Source organism: Balaenoptera ricei, chromosome 20 (assembly GCF_028023285.1).
Source record: "Balaenoptera ricei isolate mBalRic1 chromosome 20, mBalRic1.hap2, whole genome shotgun sequence".
Taxonomy (NCBI): domain Eukaryota; kingdom Metazoa; phylum Chordata; class Mammalia; order Artiodactyla; family Balaenopteridae; genus Balaenoptera; species Balaenoptera ricei.
This window is the reverse complement of record NC_082658.1, coordinates 12,934,541-12,956,927: the sequence shown is the minus strand read 5'-3', so window position 1 is coordinate 12,956,927 and position 22,387 is coordinate 12,934,541. Positions and strand designations below refer to the sequence as shown.

General features: G+C 53.7%; 2 protein-coding genes and 1 long non-coding RNA gene across 8 annotated transcripts in view; 1 reads left to right on the top strand and 2 right to left on the bottom strand.

The window, feature by feature from the left end:
• Positions 1–111: 111 nt before the first annotated feature.
• Positions 112–10,667, top strand: LOC132355119 (cytochrome b-245 chaperone 1). 2 transcript variants are annotated; one of them, XM_059907326.1, is made up of 8 exons: positions 112–135; positions 4,151–4,464; positions 5,536–5,663; positions 6,499–6,540; positions 7,143–7,216; positions 7,804–7,900; positions 8,522–8,666; positions 9,079–10,667. In XM_059907326.1, exons 3-8 carry the CDS (start codon positions 5,579–5,581, stop codon positions 9,197–9,199), a joined length of 564 nt encoding a protein of 187 aa, XP_059763309.1. In that variant the 5' UTR covers positions 112–135; positions 4,151–4,464; positions 5,536–5,578; the 3' UTR covers positions 9,200–10,667. The 2 variants fall into 2 exon arrangements, with proteins under 2 accessions (XP_059763309.1, XP_059763310.1); XM_059907327.1 differs by lacking the exon at positions 6,499–6,540 and having other exon boundaries at positions 114–135.
• On the bottom strand, positions 1,987–4,333 carry LOC132355121 (uncharacterized). 2 transcript variants are annotated; one of them, XR_009499535.1, is made up of 3 exons: positions 4,263–4,333; positions 3,022–3,559; positions 1,987–2,153 (listed from the first exon to the last, which is right to left on the bottom strand). It is a non-coding gene; the product is annotated as an uncharacterized LOC132355121 (long non-coding RNA). The 2 variants fall into 2 exon arrangements; XR_009499536.1 differs by having other exon boundaries at positions 4,123–4,323.
• The window catches only part of HEXD (hexosaminidase D), an 18,271-nt gene continuing 6,489 nt past the window's right edge, over positions 10,606–22,387 (bottom strand). For 2 of the 4 annotated variants that reach the window (XM_059907321.1, XM_059907322.1), the window contains 10 exons: positions 21,131–21,218; positions 16,559–16,723; positions 15,247–15,430; positions 14,337–14,408; positions 14,011–14,206; positions 13,150–13,232; positions 12,068–12,146; positions 11,891–11,992; positions 11,616–11,705; positions 10,606–11,009 (listed from right to left, as the gene is read on the bottom strand). In XM_059907321.1, the coding sequence (XP_059763304.1) occupies positions 10,823–11,009; positions 11,616–11,705; positions 11,891–11,992; positions 12,068–12,146; positions 13,150–13,232; positions 14,011–14,206; positions 14,337–14,408; positions 15,247–15,430; positions 16,559–16,723; positions 21,131–21,218 (1,246 nt within the window). In that variant the 3' untranslated portion in view covers positions 10,606–10,822. Of the gene's footprint in view, positions 11,010–11,100; positions 11,245–11,615; positions 11,706–11,890; positions 11,993–12,067; positions 12,147–13,149; positions 13,233–14,010; positions 14,207–14,336; positions 14,409–15,246; positions 15,431–16,558; positions 16,724–21,130; positions 21,219–22,387 lie in introns of all 4 variants that reach the window. The other 2 variants (XR_009499534.1, XM_059907323.1) reach the window with 2 other exon arrangements.

Sequence of the window (22,387 nt, the reverse complement as noted above, 5' to 3'; positions counted from 1 at the left end):
GGTGCGGCTCCACGCTTCAGGGCTCTGCCTAGGCCAATGAGACCGCGGGAAAGGGGCGGGTCAGGCCCTGGAGCCAATAGGAGCACGCGGGGCGGAGCGGGCGGGACCCCCGCGGAGACCGCTGCCGGTTCCCAGGTGGGTTTCCGCGGCGTTCGGCTCTGACGGCGGCTCTGGGCGAGCTAGCTCACCGTGCCGAAGGGACGGCCCGAGATCGTTCCCAGGGCGCTCGGGCGCGTCAGCTCGGCGCCAGACGCGCGCCCCGCTCCGGGCTCGGGCCGGCCGAGACGGCGCCGCCCCGCCGCCATTTCCGCCCTGAGAGGCGTCACGTAGGCCCGGCGGGGCGGCAGTGCGCACGCGCGGCGGGTCGGGAGCACGTGTCGCCGTCGGGAGCGCGAGGCACCTGTGAAGCGGTGGTGCTGGACTTGCGTCCTTCCGCTGCCTCTAGCAAACCGGGGGTGGTGGGGGGGATACAGGGCTAAGTGGAGATGCTGAACTCTGTCCACTGTGAACATTTTATGAAGTCTGTGCATGGTCATCGTACCATCGGAAATGAGAAATAACGCCTGGAAGAAAAGCATGAGGGTGTCTCTATCAAACACCAGCAGTTCACAGGAATCTCAGGAATGGACCCTTCTTCCTCCAAACCTTGGGGGGGAGTCACAGAGGTCAGCAAAACATTCAAGTATATTCCACGTCCCAGAACCTCACTAGGATCTTAAAATTTTCCCCATTAAAACCTTTTTTTTTTTTTTTAGTAGTTTTTGGTTCGTACCACTTTTTTTTATAAATGCCATCAGTTAAATTCAGGAGGTCCTAACTGGCTGCCAGATTAACCCATTGTATTACTCAAATCTATGTCAGCACCTCTCAGAAAACATCTTCAATTATCAGCTTGAAGAAAAGAATAATTTTAGGTTGTCATTTGTATATATTTTGTTAATGTTTTAAAAACATCAACAGTATCATCATGTGTGAAAAAAGCAAGTTACAATTAGTTTAATCAAATGTGTAGATAGTGTCCAGGTTTCTGTCCAGGTTTCCCCAATGGTCTCATCATTTTTCTAGTTTCAATCAGGATCTAAATAAGGTTCAATGTTTTATTAGTCTATATTTCTATTGGTTTGTGTTTGTCTCTTAGAAATCTTTGTTTCTAGAAAAAAAAAATAAGGCTCACTTAGAAGTTAACAAATATAGTACAGGGAGTTCCCAGTCTTAAGGTTTTGGGAGTTTTTTTGGTTTGTTTTTTAAATCTATAGGTTCCATCCACATACCCCCTTCTCTCCTTGCATATCATAAAGAAATCAGGTTGACTGCAGGGTTTTCAGCAATCGCTGACTGCATCCATGTGGAGTTCTTTAGCATACCCTTGTTCTGAATTTTCAGCAAAGGGTAGTTAAAACATTCTAGTGGCTTGATCACAGTTAGGTAAAAATTTTTTGGCAAGACTACTTCATAGATGGTGTTGTGAAATCCCTTCAGGGGGTTCTATTTTCTGTCCTTTTTGTGATGTTAATTAGCAGCCATTGATGAGATTGCCTAGATTCATTAGGGTGATTTTTGAAAAATTATTTATTGGCTGTGTTGGGTCTTCGTTGCTGCGTGTGGGCTTTCTCTAGTTGCTGCGAGCGGGGGCTACTCTTTGTCGCGGTGCGCGGGCTTCTCTCGTTGTGGAGCACGGGCTCTAGGGTGCGCGGGCTTCAGTAGTTTCACACGAACTCTAGAGCTCAGGCTCAGCAGTTGTGGCGCACGGGCTTAGCTGCTCCGCGTCATGTGGGATCTTCCCGGACCAGGGCTTGAACCCTTGTCCCCTGCATTGGCAGGCGTATTCTTAACCACTGCGCCATCAGGGAAGCCTCATTAGGGTGATATTTTACTCCTATCATTTCTTCTTCACTTATTAGCAGGACTACTTCCATAATGAGAAATTCCTCTTATCCACTATTTGATTATGCTGTTGAATTCTTCTGACAAGACATTAATAGTCTCTTTGCTTTTTTTAAAATAAATTTATTTATTTTATTTATTTATTTTTGGCTGCGTTGGGTCTTCGTTGCTGTGCGCGGGCCTTCTCTAGTTGCCGCGAGTGGGGGCTACCCTTCATTGCGGTGCGCGGGCTTCTCATTGCGGTGGCTACTCTTGCTGCAGAGCACGGGCTGTAGAGTACAGGCTCAGCAGTTGTGGCGCACGGGCTTAGCTCCTCCGCGGCATGTGGGATCTTCCAGGACCAGGGATCGAACCCATGTCCCCCACATTGGCAGGCGGATTCCTAACCACTGCGCCACCAGGGAAGCCCAGTCTCTTTGCTTTTTAATACATTTCCCTGTACATTTCTTACTTCAAACCTGACATCAGTCTCACTGGAGGCACTCTGCTACAAAACCACTTAGGGGTTGCTGGGGAAGGTGGTGGATGCTGGGTGCAGTTGGCCAGTGTGTGTTGTAAAAGCTGGACACTGGAGAAGCCCTGTGCACTGCAGGAGCCTGTGGATCCAGCACAACAGAACCAGAACCAGGAAAGGAAACTCTTCCTCCAAGTGTCTCCAGCACCCTCTACTGACAAAGCTTAATATCATGCTAGAGAGCACAGAACAAAATAAGGGCTCAGATGCATTTTCATAGAACAGGCAATGAAGTCTGAATTTAGAACAGAGATATAATGCATTGATAACTGGCAAAATATGCAGATTTTACTCAGTCCCCTATTTATGGATTTTGTATTTATTTCCAGACTTTTGCTCTTATCAGTATTCAGCAGGATTTTAACCAAATCAGACATCATTTGTTCACTCATTTAACATTAGTAGAAAGCTAGTGTAGGCTTCATTTTTAAATGGCTTGTACTCTAGTACAAAAGGTGAAATTATGCAAATAACTGTAATGCAAAGTAGAATTTTCTGGGTATCAACTCAGTTCTCCCTAAGTCCTAAGGAATTAAGATCACTTTCAGCTGCACCAAGCAAGAGGGACTTAAAGGAGGTGCTAACCAATTCAAATGGACCTTCAAGATGGTGTGGGATCTTACCTGAGAAGGCATTTCAAGAAGATGGAATGTGAGCTGAGGCATCAGGTCAGGAAACCTGCCACATTCAGGCAGAACCTTCTTCTGTTCCAGCTTAGAGCATAAGTTCTCTGAGTGTGGTTCCCAGAGCAGCAGCACATGTACATTTCAGGCCCCATCCACTGCTGGGAACAGGTCCAACAGTCTGTGTTTCAACAAACCCACAAGGTGATTCTGAACCACAGGCAGAGAGTATATGGAGACTGGTAAAATAGAAAAGTCATCTCCAAATTTTTGACATTGTGCCTATATTGATAAAACATCTAGGGTTATGCATATCTATGTATGTATATTTCTTTATAAGGTAATTTGCACTGTGTATTAATCTTATGTAAATTATAAGACACATGACAATAGATATAAAAACATAAAATAAGTAGGAATACAAGCTCTAGTACGTTTTTCTAGCACTCCACAGATCATCTTGACCATCCCAGTTTGGAGGTCACTGAAGCAGGCAGTGGCCGTGTGGTGGAGGCTCTCCTGTAGTGTCCTTCTCCATCTGGTGGAAAATAGAAAGGCAAGTCAGGGTCCTGCTTGGGGCCTCATGTGGGGGCTGTGGGGACAGGTGCTGAGTGAGTTGGTGGAGAGTGGAGCAGGGAGGCCACCGAAGCGGCCATTCAAGATTTTCTTGGAGAAAACTGTCTCTCCTACTACAATCCTCCTTCCCAGACACTGGGGCAAGCTTCTGAGCAGCAGAAAAACTGCCATCACGAACATGTGAATGTTCAGTTTCCCCAGCTACACTGAGTTTTTTGGGGGTCAAGGATCTCTGGTTTTCCCCTACCCTCCTCCACTGTGCCTTGCAGCATTGTTCAGATTTAGTTTTTTAACCTGTTGATATTCTTACTGGGTTCGCAATTGAATCTGCAGATCACGTTCGGAGAATTTACATTTTTACAATAATTTTCCAGTCCATGAACAAATATCTTAGTTCTACTTTAATATTTCTTATTAAAGTTTTTACAGAATCTACCATAATGTTCGTACGTATCTGTTGTGAGGTTAACTACGTACTTCACGTTTTCTCACCATCCTAAGCGGATGTTTCGTGGTACAGCTCACCTCACCTTCCTTTGCGTACTTTCTAAAGGTTGTGACCCCAAACGCTATCTGCTCAGAGCCCGGGCGCGCACACCACACCACGCGGCCGCCTCTGCTGCTCCGTAGGCAACCTCCCGCTGTAGCCCCGCCCGTTCTCCCACCTCGAAGGCCGAATGGGGCTCAGAAGTTAGCGTCCGCCCGCCCGCCCGCCGGTCCGGAAGTCAGCTGTCCCATCCGCCCCCGCGGGTCCGGAAGTCAGCCGACATAGCCCCCAGCTCCGGAAGTCGGAGGCCGGCGGGTACTGAAGCCTAGAGGTCCGGCCTTTCCCCGCGTCCGCATCCGCGCCCGCGCGCGCGCCCGCAGGTTAGTGTCCGCGGTGGACGCCCGGGCCGTGCCGCCGTCGCGGGTGGGAGGTGCGGGGTGGGCTGGGGGGCCGGCTCACGCAGCCGGGGTCCTGCCGGGAGCGCGGTCTCGGTACCCGGCCCGGCTCAATGCCCCGGAGGCCTGGCGGCGTGCGAGCCGGGCGGGGCGCCCGGTGTGGCCGCAGGGGTCAGCGGGGCGTGTCTAGGGTGGCTTGTGCCGGTGACAGGCGTGATCTCGCCCCGCGGGCGGCTGAGTCGCGCGTGGAGACAGATGAGGCATGTCAGGGGAAGGAGCCGGTGATGTCCCAGGATCCTGGCTTTGTTTGTGTGAACTGAATTAACTATTTGTTGTCAGAAATTTGACTTGACTTCACAGGGAATATCTGAAAAGCTACCCAGAACGGGGTCCCTGGAGCCAGCAATTCGAGCGTATTGTAGCGTGCAGGGCAGAATTCTCCACGTGTGGAAGATCAATCCCCTTTGCTGACTCGTTCATTAAACCGGTGCTCTGGACTCTCCGGACCCTCCGCTCCCTCTGCTGGGTGCAGACTGTTCTTCTTGGCAGCTGTAGGAGACCACAGAGCTGGCTTTTTCGGTCAGTGCCAATACAGACTCAAACCATGATGAGACTTTTTTTTTTTTTTTGATGAGACTTTCAGTTCCCTTTTTCAGAGGCCAGCACAGGGAAATGAGGGTGTTCTGGTAGGTTCCGGTAGGGTGCTGGAAGTTTGAAGCCTGCTGGGGGCTAACGGTTTCCAAGAGACTGAGGTTTCCAGGTAGGAAGGGAGCAGGTGATGATCAAGTGTTTGTTGATGCTTTGTGAGTCGGAGCAGGGGACAAAGCCCCAATGCAACCATTACAACTGAGCAGAGAAGAACCTTCCTTACAGGTCTCTGGGGGGATTAAGTGACTTGCCCGACCACAGAGACTGCAGTCAGCACGGGCTGAGTGGTTCCTGAGCCTGTGTGGGCCTTGCTAGTGGGCAGCCTGGCTTCCTGTTCTGGAGAGGAGCTGGGTTCTTGTCTGTTGGCAGTGGCTCGAGGGCTCCAGCTGTCTATCTGCCCTTCCCCAGCCCCCCGGTCTCCTGTTGAAAGTGGTGGCAGCACGTTCCAGGGATGTATATGCAGGTGGAGACACGCACCAGTTCCTGCCTCCATCTGAAGAGGGCTCCAGGCATCAGGTCCTGGTCCCTGCTGGTTGGTAAGGATGTTCATATTTCTTCTCAAGTTAAAAATCTAACTTTAAAAAAGGATGAAAATTAAACTAAATTTTTCCGTGGTTCTACTACCCCAAGATATAGCAACTATTGTGCCTTTCCAACTTTTATCCTCTACGTGTGCTTTTACAGATGATGTGTGTCTGTCTTGTCTTTTTTCACCATTTAACATCCTTTGGTTAATACTCTGCATGCTCTTCTGAGGTCCCCGTACTTCCCCTTTTGCTTGTTTTCATACACCCAGTCCCAGGTATCTGATTTATGTCAGGGCCTACATGATGGAGACAGTGAGGAGTAAGGCGGCGGGGGCCCTGGCCTCCATCCCTGTCAGTACCCGTTGGAGGGCCCTGCACTCCCTGGGCAGCTGCACCATGTTGATTGGAACCTAGGTGTGTGGGGAGATGCTGCTGTGCCTTCAGCAGCCTGGCTCTGGGCCTTCTTTCCCAGGACTCTGCCTGATTTGTCTCATGTGCCGGGTTGTGATTCTTTACCTTCACTCTTGTCTTCATTCCACACAATGTGCTATCAGTGGGTAAAACCCACATCAGGTTCCTCTTTCTGGTTCCCCCGTCAGCTCTGCAACCTCACATAGACATGTGTCCAGTGAATACTGTGACTGGTGTAGAACATTCTTCTGAACAGACTTCCTGGTTGTTTCCCCCACTTCTGAGCCTGGTGGTCTTCTTGCCCCCTGCTCCCTGCACTCAGCCATCCCTGGCAATGGGAAGGGCCTGCTTACCTGGGTCTGTGGGTCCTGGGAGGAGTTGGGCTCTGGGCTGGTGGTGGCCCAATGGGAAGGTACCTGCTTTCTCCTCGCAGGAATCTTGTCGATTGGCCTGGCTGCTGCCTACTACAGTGGAGGTGAGATGCATTATCTGCCCCCCAGGAACTTCCTCAGCTGATTGGAAGAAGGAAAAAAGGAAAGCCCATCATTTGTAATCTGCCAGGGCATGGCTTTGGGGACTGCCTCTGCCTCTAAATTGTTTGCGGATGTGGCCCACTTCCATGTGCTGGTGTGTCCCCCGCACCTTACGTTTTTCACTTATATCTTCAGCATTTTCATATATCATAAAATATTCTTCAGAAAGGCACTCTTGTGTCTGCCTTGTGTTCTGTTGCGGGGATGATCCGTGCTTTCAGCGGCTCCCTGTAAGCGTTCCCACCTTTCTGCTCTCACTCACCATGCTGTGATTGTCATCACGAGTAGACACCCAGGGGGAGAGTGAGGGCAGAACTGGTGGAGCACGTCCTGTCCCAAGTGACAGGGCCCGCAGTGCTAGGTGGCCATGGCGGGGGTGGGGTGTCCTTGCAGGCATGGGCAGCAAGCCAGGCCCCCAGATGCCACTCCTGCCCTCGGTCTGGGAAGCAGCTGTGCTGGGGAGGGGGCACCGTCTCTGGGCACGTTGGCCTTCGCCCCTCTGCTGCCTTCCCTCGCCTGATTGTTTCCTTTGTTTGCTCCCCAGATAGTCTGGGCTGGAAGCTCTTCTATGTCACGGGCTGTCTATTCGTGGCCGTACAGAACCTGGAGGACTGGGAGGTGAGGCCAGTGCAGGAAGGGTGCCCAGGCTTTTGGGCTCCTGGGCTTCCCTGCAGTGCGAATCAAAGTAGGAAAAAAGGCTCCAGGGGCCTAATGCCCTGCTCCATCCTGAAACTTGAGCTTAGTGGTTTCTGGATAGCAGGACTTGTCCTCTGGACATTGCCTGTCTATGACCATCCCTAGGCGAAGGAATCCTCTAAAGCTGTTGTTCTCCCAGAAGTTCTCCTAGAATAGAAGGGCAAGGCCACCTCCCTCGCCTCCCTTTTGTCCCTCTTCACGTGTCCTTTGGGTCGCCTGGCCCCAGTATTGCTCTCTGACTGCCGATCTCCATTCCCTCGTTTGATGACCTTGCTCACTGTGCTCGCTTCTCTTGAGTGCGGAGAGGAGAGGCTCCTGCTTTTCACTCCCCAGCCCCTGGAGGGATCAGGTTGCAGGGGTTTGGGGTTCTGACTGGGATGGAAAGGAAGAGGGGCTGCCTCCTTGAGTGTCTGCTCTGGTGAGGGTGGGGACACAGTCGGCAAGTCTGTGTGTGTTGGGCTGGCTCACAGGCTAGCAGCCAGGTGACTGCCTTGTGTCTGGTGTTCTAGGAAGCCATCTTCAATAAGAGCACCGGGAAGGTCGTGCTGAAGACGTTCAGCTTGTATAGGAAGCTGCTGACTCTCTGCAGAGCAGGCCATGATCAAGGTGAGGCGTGGGGAGTGAACAGGACACAGGTTACTCTGGGATGGACGGAGGGCGGCGAGCGTCTGTGTGTGATGGCAGGGAGCAGGCTTGAGGCCTGGAAACGGGCTGGGTCCAAGCTGGCCACTCAGTGACCAGAGTTGTGTCCTGCCTCGTGGACGCTGTGTACCCCAGATGTGCCCTGGCCCAAAGGAAATTGCTGGGCAGCCCCCAGCTTAGTGACTGGCCGCTAGAAACCAGGAAGGCATTTTCCAGCAGTTGGGGAAAATGAAGCAGAAAGCTGGGCAGCACTGTGCTTAGCCGCCCCCTGACATGTTAGACTGAGAGAAGGGGTGGGCTTTTCAAGGCAACGGTGGGCCTGCTGGACATTCCTTCTCACCCAGACTGGACATTAACCAGCAGCCACACAACCCTGCACTGCGGTCACTGACCTGTGACATCTAAGGTCAGGGTCTCGGCATCCTCTGGGGCCCAGCCTCAGACATGGCGTGACACGTGCTCTCTGCTTCATGACAAGCGTGATGTGATCCTCTGCATCGTGGCCCCGAAGCAACTGTGCCAGCACCCAGGTGGGAGGGGCAGGGTGGGTGGGAGACACGGCCACTGACAGGGCCCTGCCCACAGTGGTGGTCCTGCTCAGTGACATCCGGGACGTGAACGTGGAGGAGGAGAAGGTCCGGTACTTCGGGAATGGCTATGTGGTGGTGCTTCGGTTCACCACGGGCTTCTCCCACCCCCTCACGCAGAGTGCTGTAATGGGCCACCGCAGGTAAGCTGAAGACGGGTGACTTGATTGGCCAGGGCTGCCCCTCCCCCTCCCCCCCAGTCAGGTGGTCCTCCCCAGGGACTGCCCAGCACGGCAGGGCATGGAGAGAGGCCTCAGGAATGTGGGGGAGGAGGTGAGGCCGGGGGGCCAGGCCTGCCACCACCCACTAGGGGGAGGTCAGGGGTCCCCACAGGGACAGAGAGGGGATGGGGACGTCAGGGGTCCCTGGTGGGCATAGAGGACTGGGCTAGTGTCAGGTGAGGGTGGGGATCAGGACTGAAGGTGCTGGGTCCTAGTGGGTTACCCTGGAGGTAGATACCTGGGGTGAGACTGGTATGGTCTTGTGGCTGCTGCGGGGTGGCCAGTACCTCTGTCACAATAACCCACCCTTCCTCCCGGTGCCGGTCTGGACCAGTGACGTGGAAGCCATCGCCAAGCTCATCACTACTTTCCTGGAGCTGCACTGCCTTGAGAGTCCCGTGGAGCTGTCTCAGAGCAGTGACAGTGAGGTCGATGGCCTCGGGGACCAGAGCTGACCTCCACGGGACCCCCGCCTTGGTTCTGGTCGGGCCCCAGCAGGACTGATGGGCCGCCTACAAATCCTCCTCCTCAGCTCCTGGCTGTGTCCCTGGAAGCCCCAGGGCAGGACCCTCAGCCGTTCCTGCTGCTTGCTTCTGTCCTCTGAGCAAAACCACAGTGGGACCTTCTCTGCAGGCTCCGAGGGGTCCAGAGAGGGCATAGGCCTCAGATCTGTCTCTTCCTGGAATCAGACAGCCCGCTGGGGCAGTGGCCTGGTGTGGACAGGCCAGACGTGCTAGCTGTGTGGGGCTCAAGGCCTCTGAAGTGGGAAGCAAGAACACCCAGGGTCCCAGGGTGTGAGGGCCAGGGCTGAGCTCTTTGGGTTGGGAGGTTCACCAGGACCAGGTCCTGAGGGTTGTGGTGAGGTGCCAGCGGGCCAGTGCAGGGCCAGCAGCTGGGTTAGGCTCTGAGGATGCTGCTGCCACATGTCATCCCCAGGAATCCCATCTCCTGCCCTGCTCCCCATGCCCGTCCCTCCCCGCAGCAGGACGGCCTCAGTGGTCAGAAGTGAGGTGCTTGCCTGCGGAGCTGCCGGGGCTCAGGGTGGACGCCAAGGGGCACACCTGGGTGGTGTGCTGCAGCCACTCCTGAGGCTTCCACAGCCCCCAGACCGCTGTCCACTCAGGTGGCTCATCTCGAGTCCAACCAGGATTGCAGCCGGGCTCTCACAGAGAGGATAACCTCCTGCCCCTGCCCCCAGTGTAGGCAGAAGTTCTCTCTTCTAGCCTCGTGCAGCATTTAAAAACCTGGACCCATCCCTCAGAACCCAGATTCCCAGCTTCTCTCGCACTCTGGCGCTGGGCTTGTGTGTTTGGGCCCAGAATCGCTGGGCTTACGGCTGCCCCTCAGCAGCGCCTGAGCAGCTAGCTGCAGCCACCCTCTTGGAGTCTGGGTGCCAGCCACACTGACCCTCAACTGCACTATTGGTTTTCTCCTGCTTTCTCTGAACCTAGGCTCCTCCGAGGTACAGCATGTGCCCAGAGCACCTCTGAGTGAGGGACCCATGAGGCTGTGCACCTGGGAATGGCTGCATGGATCAGGGGTTCTGAGGCTGCCTGGGTGAGAGACAGCAACTTCCAGGGAACTCCAGAGAAATGAGATCCTCTCCCTTATCAGTGGTGGCCGCCAGCCAGCCCTTAGTTTGGGCACAAGGTCATTTAAACATGCCAAAGTTAGGTTTCTAAATGGTTAAACCTGAAATACTTTTTTCTTAAAAGGTGTGAAACAGCTATGGTTGGTTTCTTGTGTGTTTGCCCCTGGGCTGGAGGAGGGAGGGCGTTTGGCCAGCTCCCCTCTCCCAGGGCTGGGTTGGGCGAGGAGGGTCTCCAGACCATCGTGAGGGCCAGTAACTAAGTCTTTCAGATTTCTGGCTTCCACTCTCCTTTTTATTTTGAAAGAATTAAAGTTCTAATGCTGATCACTGCATAGGCCCAGAGTGTCTTTTCCTTCCATGTTTACTCTTGTTTCTGTGGGCGCTGTCTGCTGGCATGGCTGCCCAGGGCTCAGGAGGCGCACGTGGGGCTGGGTGCAGCTGGATGGGGGTGCAGGGAGGCCGACAGCCTGAGCTTGGCCCCCTCCCCTCAGGGGTCCTGACCCGAGTCAGGCCTGGCGCCGGCTGCCTCACCCAAATCCTGCAGCAGAGCCTGCAGCCGCCGCAGGCTGGGGCGCACGTTCTCCTCCAGCCACTCCTCCACCGCGTCTGGGTAGAAGACACGCTGCAGGGCAGCCTCCAGCTCCCCCACGAGAACGCTCCACCTGGCCAGGAGACTGAAGACCAGGAGGCAGTGAGCCTGCCTGGCGAGGGCCCTGGGGCAGACCTCATGGCCTCCAGAACCCCACGGGTCAGTACATCCCGTACCTCAGTTTACTCATCCATAGAACAGGGCCGTTAGCACCAGCCTCATAGGGTTGTTGGGAATAAGTGAATGACTGTCACAGTTTGACCTCTGAAACTAGAAGGCACTTCACAACTGGCTGGCAGGGTTTTTCTTGGTGCATGAACCTGTTGACAGTTGACTGCATCTTATACTCAGTAGGGACAGTCTGTGTTGGCCTCAGAGCCAGGAGAGCACTGGGGAGGGCTGGCTGGGACCCTGTCCCCATGGTGACACATGCAGCTGCAGGGCCAGGATCAGCCCTAGGCAGTCTGGTTCTATGGTGAGCCCTGGACCCTGCTCAGGGCATCTGGTGACCCTCACCCTCTCAGGCAGGAACGCCCCAGCTTCTCTAAAGCCTAAAGGCACAGCTGATTCGGTTGAGTCACCTAGGAATCCACGGCTGCAATACCTAGAAAGCTTGTCCGGAAAGCTGCCAGCATGCAGTAGAGGGTGGGCAGCCTCGGGGATGGGCACGGCTGGGAGGGGTGTGGGCTACCTGAGTGCCTGGGGCTGGATGTGCTGGATCATGACGGGGTGGATGAACTTCCGTCTGCGATGGTAGGGGCTGAACCAGCCGGTCACATACCTGGGGGCAAATCCACACACATAGGTAGGCACGCTGTGGCTCATAAGGCAGACTCGGTGGTTGTAAAATAAGACCTTTGAAAATCTGGTAGAAATTTTAAAAAGTTGTTTTCCGCCCAGAAAGTCTTGCAGGATTGGCTGGCCCTCACCCTGCCGAGTGGGGGGGTCACTCCCCTGCCCACTCACCTGTCCCTCTCCAGCAGCGCATCCACAGAGCTGCACAGATGGAGGCTGACTTGTGTGATGAGGTTCAAGATGTCGCTGCCAGGGAAGGAGCCGGCCCTCTCACTGCACAGGGAGCCGCTGTGCTGAGGATGCATCCAAATATGGGGGGACAGGCAGGGCTGGGGGTGAGGGTGTTACCTCCTGAAATCCGTTGCTTCCAAGCTCGAAGTCCCAAGAAAGTTCTCCACTCTTGCTTTAACGTTTTCGGCAAAGCCTCCTAAAACCAACCACAGACGGAGGTTGGAGGGGCCTCTGGAGGAGGAGGTGGCCTGGACTCTGTGCTGGCTGGACCTCCTGGCCCTCAGGCATGGGTGGTGGGCAAAGCAACTGAGAAGGACTGCCGGCCAGGCCCAGCTGGGCACATGCTGACCTCAGGCATGGGTGGTGGGCAAAGCAACTGAGAAGGACTGCCGGCCAGGCCCAGCTGGGCACATGCTGACCTCAGGGATGGGTTAGCCCAAGGCTACTGCAGCCTGGTAGGGAGGTGAGGACACGCTGGAGGCTCTGTGCTGCCTGCCTCCTGGGGAAGGGGTGCCAAGGCCAACGCGCTCCTATTAGCACAGGCATCTGCTCTGTTGTCTGTACCTTTCCCCAAAGAGTTCAGAACTGACACTTCAAAAAAGGATAAGCCAGAGTCCCAGTATCTGTCCTTCCACCTCCCTGTAGCTCAGCACAATACAAAGTGTGTTTATTTTTCAGTCCTCACTTTCCTCAACCACCTTGACGTTTTTCTGTGCCAACACCACATACGTTGCTACTTTAAATTCCCACCTGGTCCCGTATAATATGCAGTTCATGTAACCAGGGCCTCATCACCAACCTTGCCTGCTGGTCTCCTCTGTCTCTAAGCACCTATGCCCACACCTGGCTGCTCCCTCGAGAACCAGAAGTGAGGGAGCTGCCCCTCTGGGGCCACACCCACCAGCACTGGGCATTCAGGCTATTTATGCAGCGAAGGTGGGCCCTCTCCTGCACCCTATCCATGATGAATTTTCTTGTGGGTTCACTGTGCCTGCGGGGCACGTCCCCCTAACTTCCTGGTCTGTGTCCTGGTTTAGGCTCGAAGACCCAGGCTGCAGTGGGGTGGGTGGGTGGCTGAGCCGGGGCCATGGGTGTGTTCCCCTCTCCTGCACTGGTTGGAAGACCACAGTCCAGCCCCAAGGAGGTGGCAGTTGGGGGCCCCGGGCACTAGGCTTCCTGGGAGGAGCAGGGGACCATACCATGTAGAAGCACCTGCAGACAGACAGCCAGGGACGGGATTCCCACGGGCAGCAGCTCGCACAGCACAGAGAAGTGGTCATACCTAAGTCCGTGGGAGAGGGGCGCTCAGCACAGCAGATGCTCAAACACGAGACACCGCGAGACAGGACAGGGATCTAGAAGCTTCTGCAGAGCGTTCGCTGCTTCCAGAAGGTTCCATGGCTTTGCAGGAACCCCACCCAGAGTGACCTGCCTGGGCTTAATGCTCTGTGGTTGCCACCCTGAAATCCCTAAGTTAACCTCTGACTCAGCTTTATGAGTGAGGGCTGAGGTCCAGTGGGTCAGCCCTGCCTCCTGCTACCTCCTGTGGGTTCAGGGCCTCCTGCTCTTGGTGTCAGGGCCACCTGGCCTCCCCCTCAGGATGGGACCTGAGGCCAAGACTTGCCTGGGACCAGGGGTTTACCTGTAGCTCTACTTTTCAAATGGTGTGAAATCCTAAACAAGCCGAAGTCTGTCCTCATGCCTCTCCCAACATGACCTCGGGCAGGGGGGCAGGGCGGGGTGAACATGCAGAGACGTGTGGTTCGGACAGGGCATGGGCCAGGAGGGCCAGTGCCCTAGGGCCCTGAACACCCCGAGCAGCGTCCCCTCTGCAGAGTGTGGCGTGAGGGGCTTGACCCCAAGTGGCTTGTTTTGTGCAGCTGGTCCTTCCACACCCTCCTCAGAGGGCCGGCTGCTTCCCCTTGACCGAATGGCGGGAAGGACTGAGGCCCAGACTGGATGGGCTGAGGAGGGCGGTGTGTCCTAGGTGACGGGAACCGCTTTGACCCTCCCGGGAAAGGCCGGCCCCGAGAACGTCCCTGGGGCCTGCATGGCCTCACCTCTGCCAGCCAGTCAGGACGATGCCCTGCAGCGTGTCCGCTGGCACACTGCCCGCCACCTGCAGCCACTGCACGTGGTTTCTGAGGTGGTGCTCGATGGGGGTCAGGGCCTGGCTTGCCCCCGTGGCTCCCTTGAAGGCACTGGCGGCCCAGAGCCAGGAGAAGCCGCTCTTCCGGTATTTCTCCATGAGGAGCGCTGGGTGAGCAAGTGAGAGGTGTGAGTGGCAGACCCTGAGGAGGTGCAGCCGGGAAGCCCGAAACACACACTCGTCCGGGTGGAAAACCGGGAGGAGCCCATGACCGCTGGGCTCTGTTCTGGTACTGACCCTTGCTGTGGACGTCCAGGTCGGCCCCATAGTCCCAGAGCACAGGCTCCACCAGCTGCGGCACCCTCGATGCTGGGGGTGGAGAGAGGCTGTGAGGGCGTGTCCCTCTAACTCTCCCTTCTTGCGTTAAAATGAATTTAAGTACAGACTCAATACTATGCTATGATTTTGGCTGTAAATGCCGCAGCCACAAGCCCAGCCGGCTTTGGAAGTGACTGGACACTGCTGGAGCTGCCAGGGGTGAGCCCCAGGCCAGTGGTCCCAAAGCTCCCTCGAGGGGGACATGCTGTCTGCACGCGGGGCCGGCCCAGGTGCAATAGGAACATACCGCTAAGTGGACTTAATTGTAATTAATTAAAACCCAAGTGGCCACATGTGGTAGAGGCTGCAGCGAGGACACCTGGGTGGGCCTTGCGGAAGCATGGGCCATGACCTCCCTGTCTCAACCTAGAGCCTCAGGCAGGCTGGGCCCTGGAGGGCTGGGGGCCCACTGCTTCCCTCCACCAGCCGGTGTGAACCTCAGTAGAGGCCCCTGCAGGGCTGGCCGTGCAGGTGTGTGGGGCTGAGGCCCCTAGAAGCACTGGAAGCTCTCAAGTGCCACCAGGGGCCCTTGCCGCCCCGCACCCCCGCCTTTTGATGGCCAGCGCCCCTCGGGGCCTCGTGCTGCTCTCTGGGTCAGATCTCTCACAACAGTACTCCTGGCAAGACTCCAGGAGGCCTTCTAGGGGAATGGCATTTTCACATGAGAAACGGTCCTAACAGGATGGTCTGGAGTTAGCTTTGGTGCGGATCTACTACACGGTCTCTCCTTGACAGTCGGGGGCTCAGAGTAGCTCGGCTTCCTTCCCTCATGGCACCAGGAAGCGCCCTGTGGAGCTTGGCCGGCCCCCCAGGGCCATGCCTGGCCGACCTGAGAGCTGGTCCTCGGGGATGTCCCGCAGCATGTCGTCCCACACCAGGGGCGTCGTGGTGGGGTGCTGGGCCTGCACGTGGCTGGCCACCGCCTCCATGTAGGACAGACACAGCTCTGCTCTGGTGTTGGGCTCCTGCTGCAGCCACTGTCTTGAGTCCTCACCCTCTCCGAGGTAGTAGACCTGGGAGGAGACACAGGTGGGTTTGCCCCAGGACCACCCATCCTCACCCACGGGTTCACGCTGTGGCCTGGGAGACTCTCGGGGCAGCTGCCCATGGGGAGGAGACAGTGAAGGGTGCCCTTGCCTTCTGCACCGAGACCCGAACCTTGACTCAAGACTCCCTTGAGCCTGGGCACAGGGGCTCCACAGCAGCCAGAAGGTGGAAATAACCAGACGTCCAACAACACAAGATGGATAAACAGAGCGTGGCCCATCCACACACTGGAACGTCACTCAGCCACGCTGGAGAAGGTGCCCAGTGAGAGAAGCCCACGCACGGGGCAGGACTCCGTTTATGGGGTGCTTAGGGGGCAACACAGAAATGGAAAGGAGACTGATAGATGCAGGGGCGGAAGACAGGGGGGCGGGGAGATGAGAGGTCCTGCAGTAGCCGGGGGGAGGGCTGCACAACACTGAGAATGACTTAAAAGTTACTGGATTATTCACTTTAAAGTGGTTACAGCGGTAAATTTTATGTTATGTGTATTTTACTACAAAAAAAGAGATTTTTTTTGAAGAAGAGGATCAAACTCTGGGGTAAAATGTCTACAAACCACCATCCTATCTCAGATGCCCAAGCTCAGACGAGCAGAGGCCTTTGGGTCACTGTGCTCGGTGGCTCGGTATCTTCCTGGCCACTGTGTTTCTCAAGGACAAGGAGGGCACCCCCGGGAACCACCTTTCCAGCCAGTGCTCCACGGCCCTAAAGTGGTATTTCCTTTCTCCCACAGTCCAAAACTGCACTTCTTCAATTGGAAGAAAGGAACCGGCTCAAACTCATGGCCACACTGACCCCGAGGACGTGAATGTGCCGTAACCAGGGGCTGCTCTGCTGCTGTCCTGTGGGTGCCTGCACCCCACTGCACCCTGCTTGGCTTGGCAGGTTCGCCGGCGCGAGATCACCCGTCAGCTGGGACCAAGGCCCTCACTGGGGACATCTCCTCGGCCAGCACTCCTTTATCCTCGGAACTACTTTTCTATTTAAGAGAAGAACCCACGAGGTGGGAGAAGGTGACCTTGAGGTGAAGAAAAGGGGCTGCTGCAGAGCTGGGGGAGCTGCCTGCTGGCAAGGCAAGGCAAGGCACCCACCTCGTCACAGCCGATGTGGAGCCACCGGGCGCCCGGGTGCAGTGCCATCACCTGGTCAATCATGGCTCCAACCAGTGCCAGGGACTCCGCCTTGTGGGGATTCAGGGTGTTGGGGAAAAGTGCCACTTCCCGGAGGTGAGCGAGAGCCTCATGCTTTAGCACAAACTGTGGGGAGACAACAGGAAAGCTGGTGACCCTGGGGAGGAGCTTGTCCCCGAGCTCCCCGAAGTCCGGCTCCTGCCTCTGAGTCCTGATGGCCTCACGTCTATTAGAGTCCCCGGAGGGGCCGGCAGGGCTGCACTGCGGACCAGAGCCAGGGTGCCAAGTGGGCGGGTCTCTGAGCAACATGGCTGCTTGGTCAACAGCCCTTCTCCCTTCCAACTCTGACTGGGCTGAATGAGAAAACGGAAAAGACAGCTTCCCTTCACAACAGAACTACACACGGGTGGACTTCTTGCTCAAGTGAAGGGGCTGGCAAATCCTCTCCCCAAAACAAGTACAAAGTGGAATGATTTGTCCAAAATGACCGTTTTAGGGCTCCAGAAACCAACCAAAGGTGAACAACAAATTGGGAAATGCGTGTTCATGAAAGGCTGCCATAACTTTGGGTAAAAACAGATTCTGCAGCTTCTGCCTAGGTGCTCCCACCCCCCACAATGGCTGGCTGTGGGTAAACCCGGCCTTTGGGGACCAGTCAGTAAAAGTGGCAAACTGTTCTGAATTCTGCGGTCCCCATAGGGCGACAGAGGTGACACATGTTCTCCTTACACACCGGCTGGCTGGGGCCACACACACCCAGGGGCCCGAGCAGGCTGGGTGGAAAGCAGAAGCCGTGGCAGACTGAGAACTGCCTGAACCCTGAGTGTGGCCCCCCAATCCTTGTGGCACAAGGGGGGGCCTTATGGGCTCGGGCACAACCACCACCCAAACCCTGCGGAATCATCAGCTGTGAAGACCGAAGAGTGACCCCCTAGGGCAAAAACCAAAAACAAGAATACAAAAACAACAGAGGCATCCGTGACCACACACAGCTGGGGAGACAGATTAAATCCAGGCAACTTACACCTACCCATGGGGGGAAAAGTCAGACTTGCTATAACATATGATCTGAAATGTCCAGTTTTCAACCAAAAATTGAGACATGCAAATAACTGGAATGTGGGACCCAGACTCAAAGAAAAAACAATTCTATGGAAACTGATGCTGAGTGGGCCTAGATGTTGGATTTATCAGACAGTTATCTCAAAGAAACTATTACGAATATGTTCCAAGAATTAAAGGAAGGGCTTCCCTGGCGCTGCGGTTAGGAATCCGCCTGCCAATGCAGGGGACACGGGTTCGATCCCTGGTCCAGGAAGATCCCACATGCCGCGGAGCGACTAAGCCCATGTGCCACAACTACTGAGCCTGTGCTCTAGAGCCCGTGCTCTGCAACGAGAAGCCACTGCAATGAGAAGCCCCCGCACCACAATGAAGAGTAGCCCCCGCTCACCGCAACTAGAGAAAGCCTGCGTGCAGCAACAAAGACCCAACGTGCCAAAAATAAATGAATGAATGAATGAATTTTTTAAAAATTAAAAAAAAAGAATTAAAGGAAACTATTTACAATAAGGGAAATTAAAAATCCATTCAGGGGGAATTCCCTGGTTGCCCAGTGGTTAGGACTCTGCGCTTTCACTGCCGAGGGCCCAGGTTCAATCCCTGGTCGAGGAACTAAGATCTTGCAAGCCACGCAGTGTGGAAAAAGACAAATCCATTCAATGGGCCCAGCAGCAGATTTGAAATGTCAGAAGAGTCAGTGATTGGAACAGAAGATCAACAGAAATTATTCAATCTCAGTAACCGAGGAAAGGTACAAGAAAATGAACAGAGCCTCAGAGACCATAGGGCAACATCCGAGCTACCAACGCATGAGCAAAGGAGTCCCAAAAGAAGGGGACAGAAAAAAACATGAAGAAATGGCCCCAAACTTCACAAAAGTGAAGAAGCTCATCAAACTCCAAGGAAGATAAAGGCAAAGAAACCCAAACCTGGACACATCATAACCTAAAAGGCACATTTAGGGGAATAACACAATTAATGGCTGACATACGACGTTCGTGGTTTGGGAAACTCAACACAGTAAAGAGGTAATTTTCCGCCAAAACTGATTTACAGATTTAACACAATCCCAATCAAAATCCCAGCAAGGTTTCTTGTAGATACATAGAGAAACTGAATCTAAAATACATATGAAGAGGCAAAGGAAGTAGAATAGCCAGAATAATTCTGAAAAAGAATAAAGTTGGAGGAATCTCACTACCTGATTTTAAGACTTACAATAAAGCTATAACAATGAAGATAATGTGGGATAGACAAAGGGATAACACATAGATCAATGGAACAGAATACGGTCTCGAAATAGATTCTCATAAATGTGGTCAATTGATTTTTGACAAAGGTGCAAAGGCAATACCAAATCTCAAAGAAAGCAGTCTTTTTGACAAATGGTGTTGGCACCATTGGTCAAGCAGTGCCATACTACATGCAAGAAAAATGAACCTCCACCTCACACCTCACACAAAAACTAACCCCAAATGGATCATAAGTCTAAACGGAAAATGTGCAAGTGTAAGACTTTAGAGGAAAACAGGAAAAATCTTCATCACCTGGTGATTGGCAGAGTTCTTAGAAATGACATCAAAAGCATGATGCATCGAAGAGAAAAACGGATAAACTGGACTTCATCAAAGTTAAAGACTTTTGCTCTTTGAAATACACTGTTAAGAGAATGAAAGGACAAACTGCAGATTGGGAGAAAATGTTTGTAAGTCACGTATCTAACAAAAGACTTTGTCCAGAATACACAAAGAATTTAAAAAACTCAACAGTTCAGAAAGTAAAATGCGCAAAATCCTTGAACTGTGCTTCACTGCTGAAGAGGGTATTCTGATGCAAGTGACCAGATGTAGAGTCTTCGCCAACCCTGCTGACACCCTGATTTTGGACCGCTGTCCTCCAGACAGTGAGAGAACAAATGTCTGTAGTTTAAGCCGCCTGGTTTGTGGTCCTTTGCTATGGTAGCCCCAGGAGACGAATCCACCGTAAGCGCAGAGCAAGGCCACTTAAGGAGCAGGAGGGCGTGGGATGATGGAGCTGTACTTGAGGCGCTCAGACCAGCTGTGGTGGGGAGCAGGGCACGGGGTGGGGATGGGCGGAGTGATGCTGGGAGACCCACTGGAGGACTTCACAGCAGGTCAGGCAGTAGTTTAGACAAGGATGGTGACAGTGGGACGGAGGGAATGCTGATTCAGGAGGCAGAGGAGCAAAGGGTAGGACCTGACAGTAGACAGGAAATGCAGCTGGTGTCGGGGGTTGGGGATGGTACAGCCCCTCCCTGAGGCTGGAAGGGGCCTCTCAACGGAGACGCCAAGCAGACAACTGTAGACTAGAACCCAGGGTCTGCACTAGAGACAGGGGTCCTGGGAGTCACTGAGGACAGGAGAGGGAAGCAGGAGGGGAAATGGCTTTGTCCAGAGAAGGAGTGTGAAGTGAGTAGAGGGCCCTCAAGAGGTGCCATGGGGACAGCCAAGTCCAGTGCAGCTACAGGACAGCACATGGAGAAGATGCCGGGCACAGCCAGAGCCGGGGACCAGGAGGCTGTAGGGTTTAGGAGGAGGGGGTTGTGGGTAATGAGAGCGTGTCGGGACCGGAGCCCAGAGAGCACAGCAGGGAGAGCCAACCAGGAGAGCTGGAGGGCAGATGGTGGGAGAGAATCCCTGAACAGGAAGGAAAGCGCCATCACTGGGAGTGAAAGTGAAGATGTGGGGGAAGGACTGCTGATAGATCTAAACGGAGCCTGAGAGCCATTAAATCAGTATTATGTTTAATTTGCTTCCGCTTATCTGAGGCAGATGTGAAAAATATTTTTGAAGATCACATAGGAGCTTGGAAAAATATTTTCAACATTAAGTGAAAAAGGAGAACACAGAAAGCACGTTTTCTTTTTTTTTAATAAAGTATTTTTTAAAAAATATTTATTTATTTATTTTGGCTGTGCCGGGTCTTAGTTGCGGCACATGGGATCCTTAGTTGTGGCATGCAGGATCTTTAGTTATGGCATGCGGAATCTGTTTTTAGTTGTGGCATGCGGACTTCTTAGGTGCAGCATGCATGTGGGATCTAGTTCCCCGACCAGGGATTGAACCCGGGCCCCCCGCATTGGCAGCACAATTGAACCCGGGCTCCCTGCATTGGGAGTGCGGAGTCCTACCCACTGGACCACCAGGGAAGTCCTAGAAAGCACATTTTCTTAATGTTGTATTTCACCTCGCACAATAATAATTTGATGAATACACGTTAAAAAGGAAAACAACCCAGTCTGCAGGGCTCTGTGGGAATCAGGCCCCCCATCCAGCTCTTCCCCTCCCCTCCTTGGACAGAGGGTGCTCCCACCTAGAGCTCCGAGCTCCTCAGCTGTTCACAGAGCCTCTCTGTACAGTGCTGAGCTGCTCCCTGCCTGTGTCTGGCCCCGTCCGTGCACCCCTGAACCCCACACCTGGGTGCCAGGTAACTTCCCTTCCTCCCACTTACCTCCATGTGCCCAAATGTCTGCACCAAGGGAATGACCTCCAGCTCATTCAGTGTGGCCAGATGCAGGATCTCTTTGATTTCGGAGGGGCTAGAGAGACCAAGAGCACCCAGAGAGGTTCACGTTGGCTTCCACTCAGGCTCCCCCCAACCCCCCTCGTCAGGTTCCTGGGGGAGTCTATTGCGGAAACTAGCAGGGTCGCTAACTCTGAAAAGCCCAATGGATATTCTTAAGTTTTCAGAGAAGACTCCCATGCTAGAATTTAGGAAAACGATGCTCTGTTATGTCAAGTAACAGTTTACTTCTTGTGAGAATAGTACCAGCTATTCTGACCCAAACTCGACAAGAGGCTAAAGTCATTTTACAAGAAACTAGGCCACACAAGCAATCATATTTTAGAGCAAGGGTGGGAAGACAGGCCTGAGAACAAACACACCACCTGTTTCTGTACAGCCTGTGACCTAAGAATGGTTTCTGTTTTAAAATTGCTGAGAAAACTCAAGAGAAGAATATTTTGGGACATGTGAAAATCGTATGGAATTCATCCTTCAGTGTCCACAAATAGGGTTTTATTGGAACACAGCCATGCCCACTCATTATTATCACCTGTGGCTGCCTTTACCCCACTAATAGTTGTAACAAAGATCAGATGGGCTGCACAACCTAAAACATCTACTGTCCGGCCCTTTATAGAAAAGGCTGGTGATCCCTTTAATAAAGGAAAAAAAAAAGAAGTTTCAAGATTCGGGTGGGAGTGTCCCTTCAGGCCAGCATTCCGTCGCTGAGGCCACTGAGGACGCCATGCTGGAAGGGCCCACTGCCTGCTCCACCGTGAGTTGTCATTTGTGAATTTATCTCAACTTCTGTATGTGTTCGAACCATCTCTAAAGTTAACCAGTTCTATAAATGAATTGATTGTATAAAGTTCTGTCTTTAAATATACCTTTTTCAAGCTTCACGGGAACCCTGGCACCTTTTTCACTTTCAAAAACAAAGGAACAAAACGTGTTCATTGTAGGAATAAACACGAATGCCTCCGCCATCTCACCACATTAATGCTCTGGCTCATGCCTTTCCGGTTTCCTGCCCACACGTACGTGCTGGGAGTTCTACCACGTGGAGCCAAGCTGCCCTCCGGAACGGCTGGGCTGCTTTACAGCCCACCGGTGGGAGGCTTGCTTTTGCTCACCCTCGTGGACACAGAGCATTATCATTTTTTTAAAAGCTTCACCAATTTGGTAGCCAAAATGGCATTTCAC

What these genes read in the sequence shown, in the direction of transcription:
- LOC132355119 (XM_059907326.1), top strand. Translation starts at nt 5,579, where the DNA reads ATGTATATGCAGGTGGAGACACGCACCAGTTCCTGCCTCCATCTGAAG. An exon ending in CAGAGCAGGCCATGATCAAG is followed by an intron (nt 7,901 to 8,521) that starts GTGAGGCGTGGG and finishes CCCTGCCCACAG; the next exon opens with TGGTGGTCCTGCTCAGTGAC. An exon ending in GCTGTAATGGGCCACCGCAG is followed by an intron (nt 8,667 to 9,078) that starts GTAAGCTGAAGA and finishes GGTCTGGACCAG; the next exon opens with TGACGTGGAAGCCATCGCCA.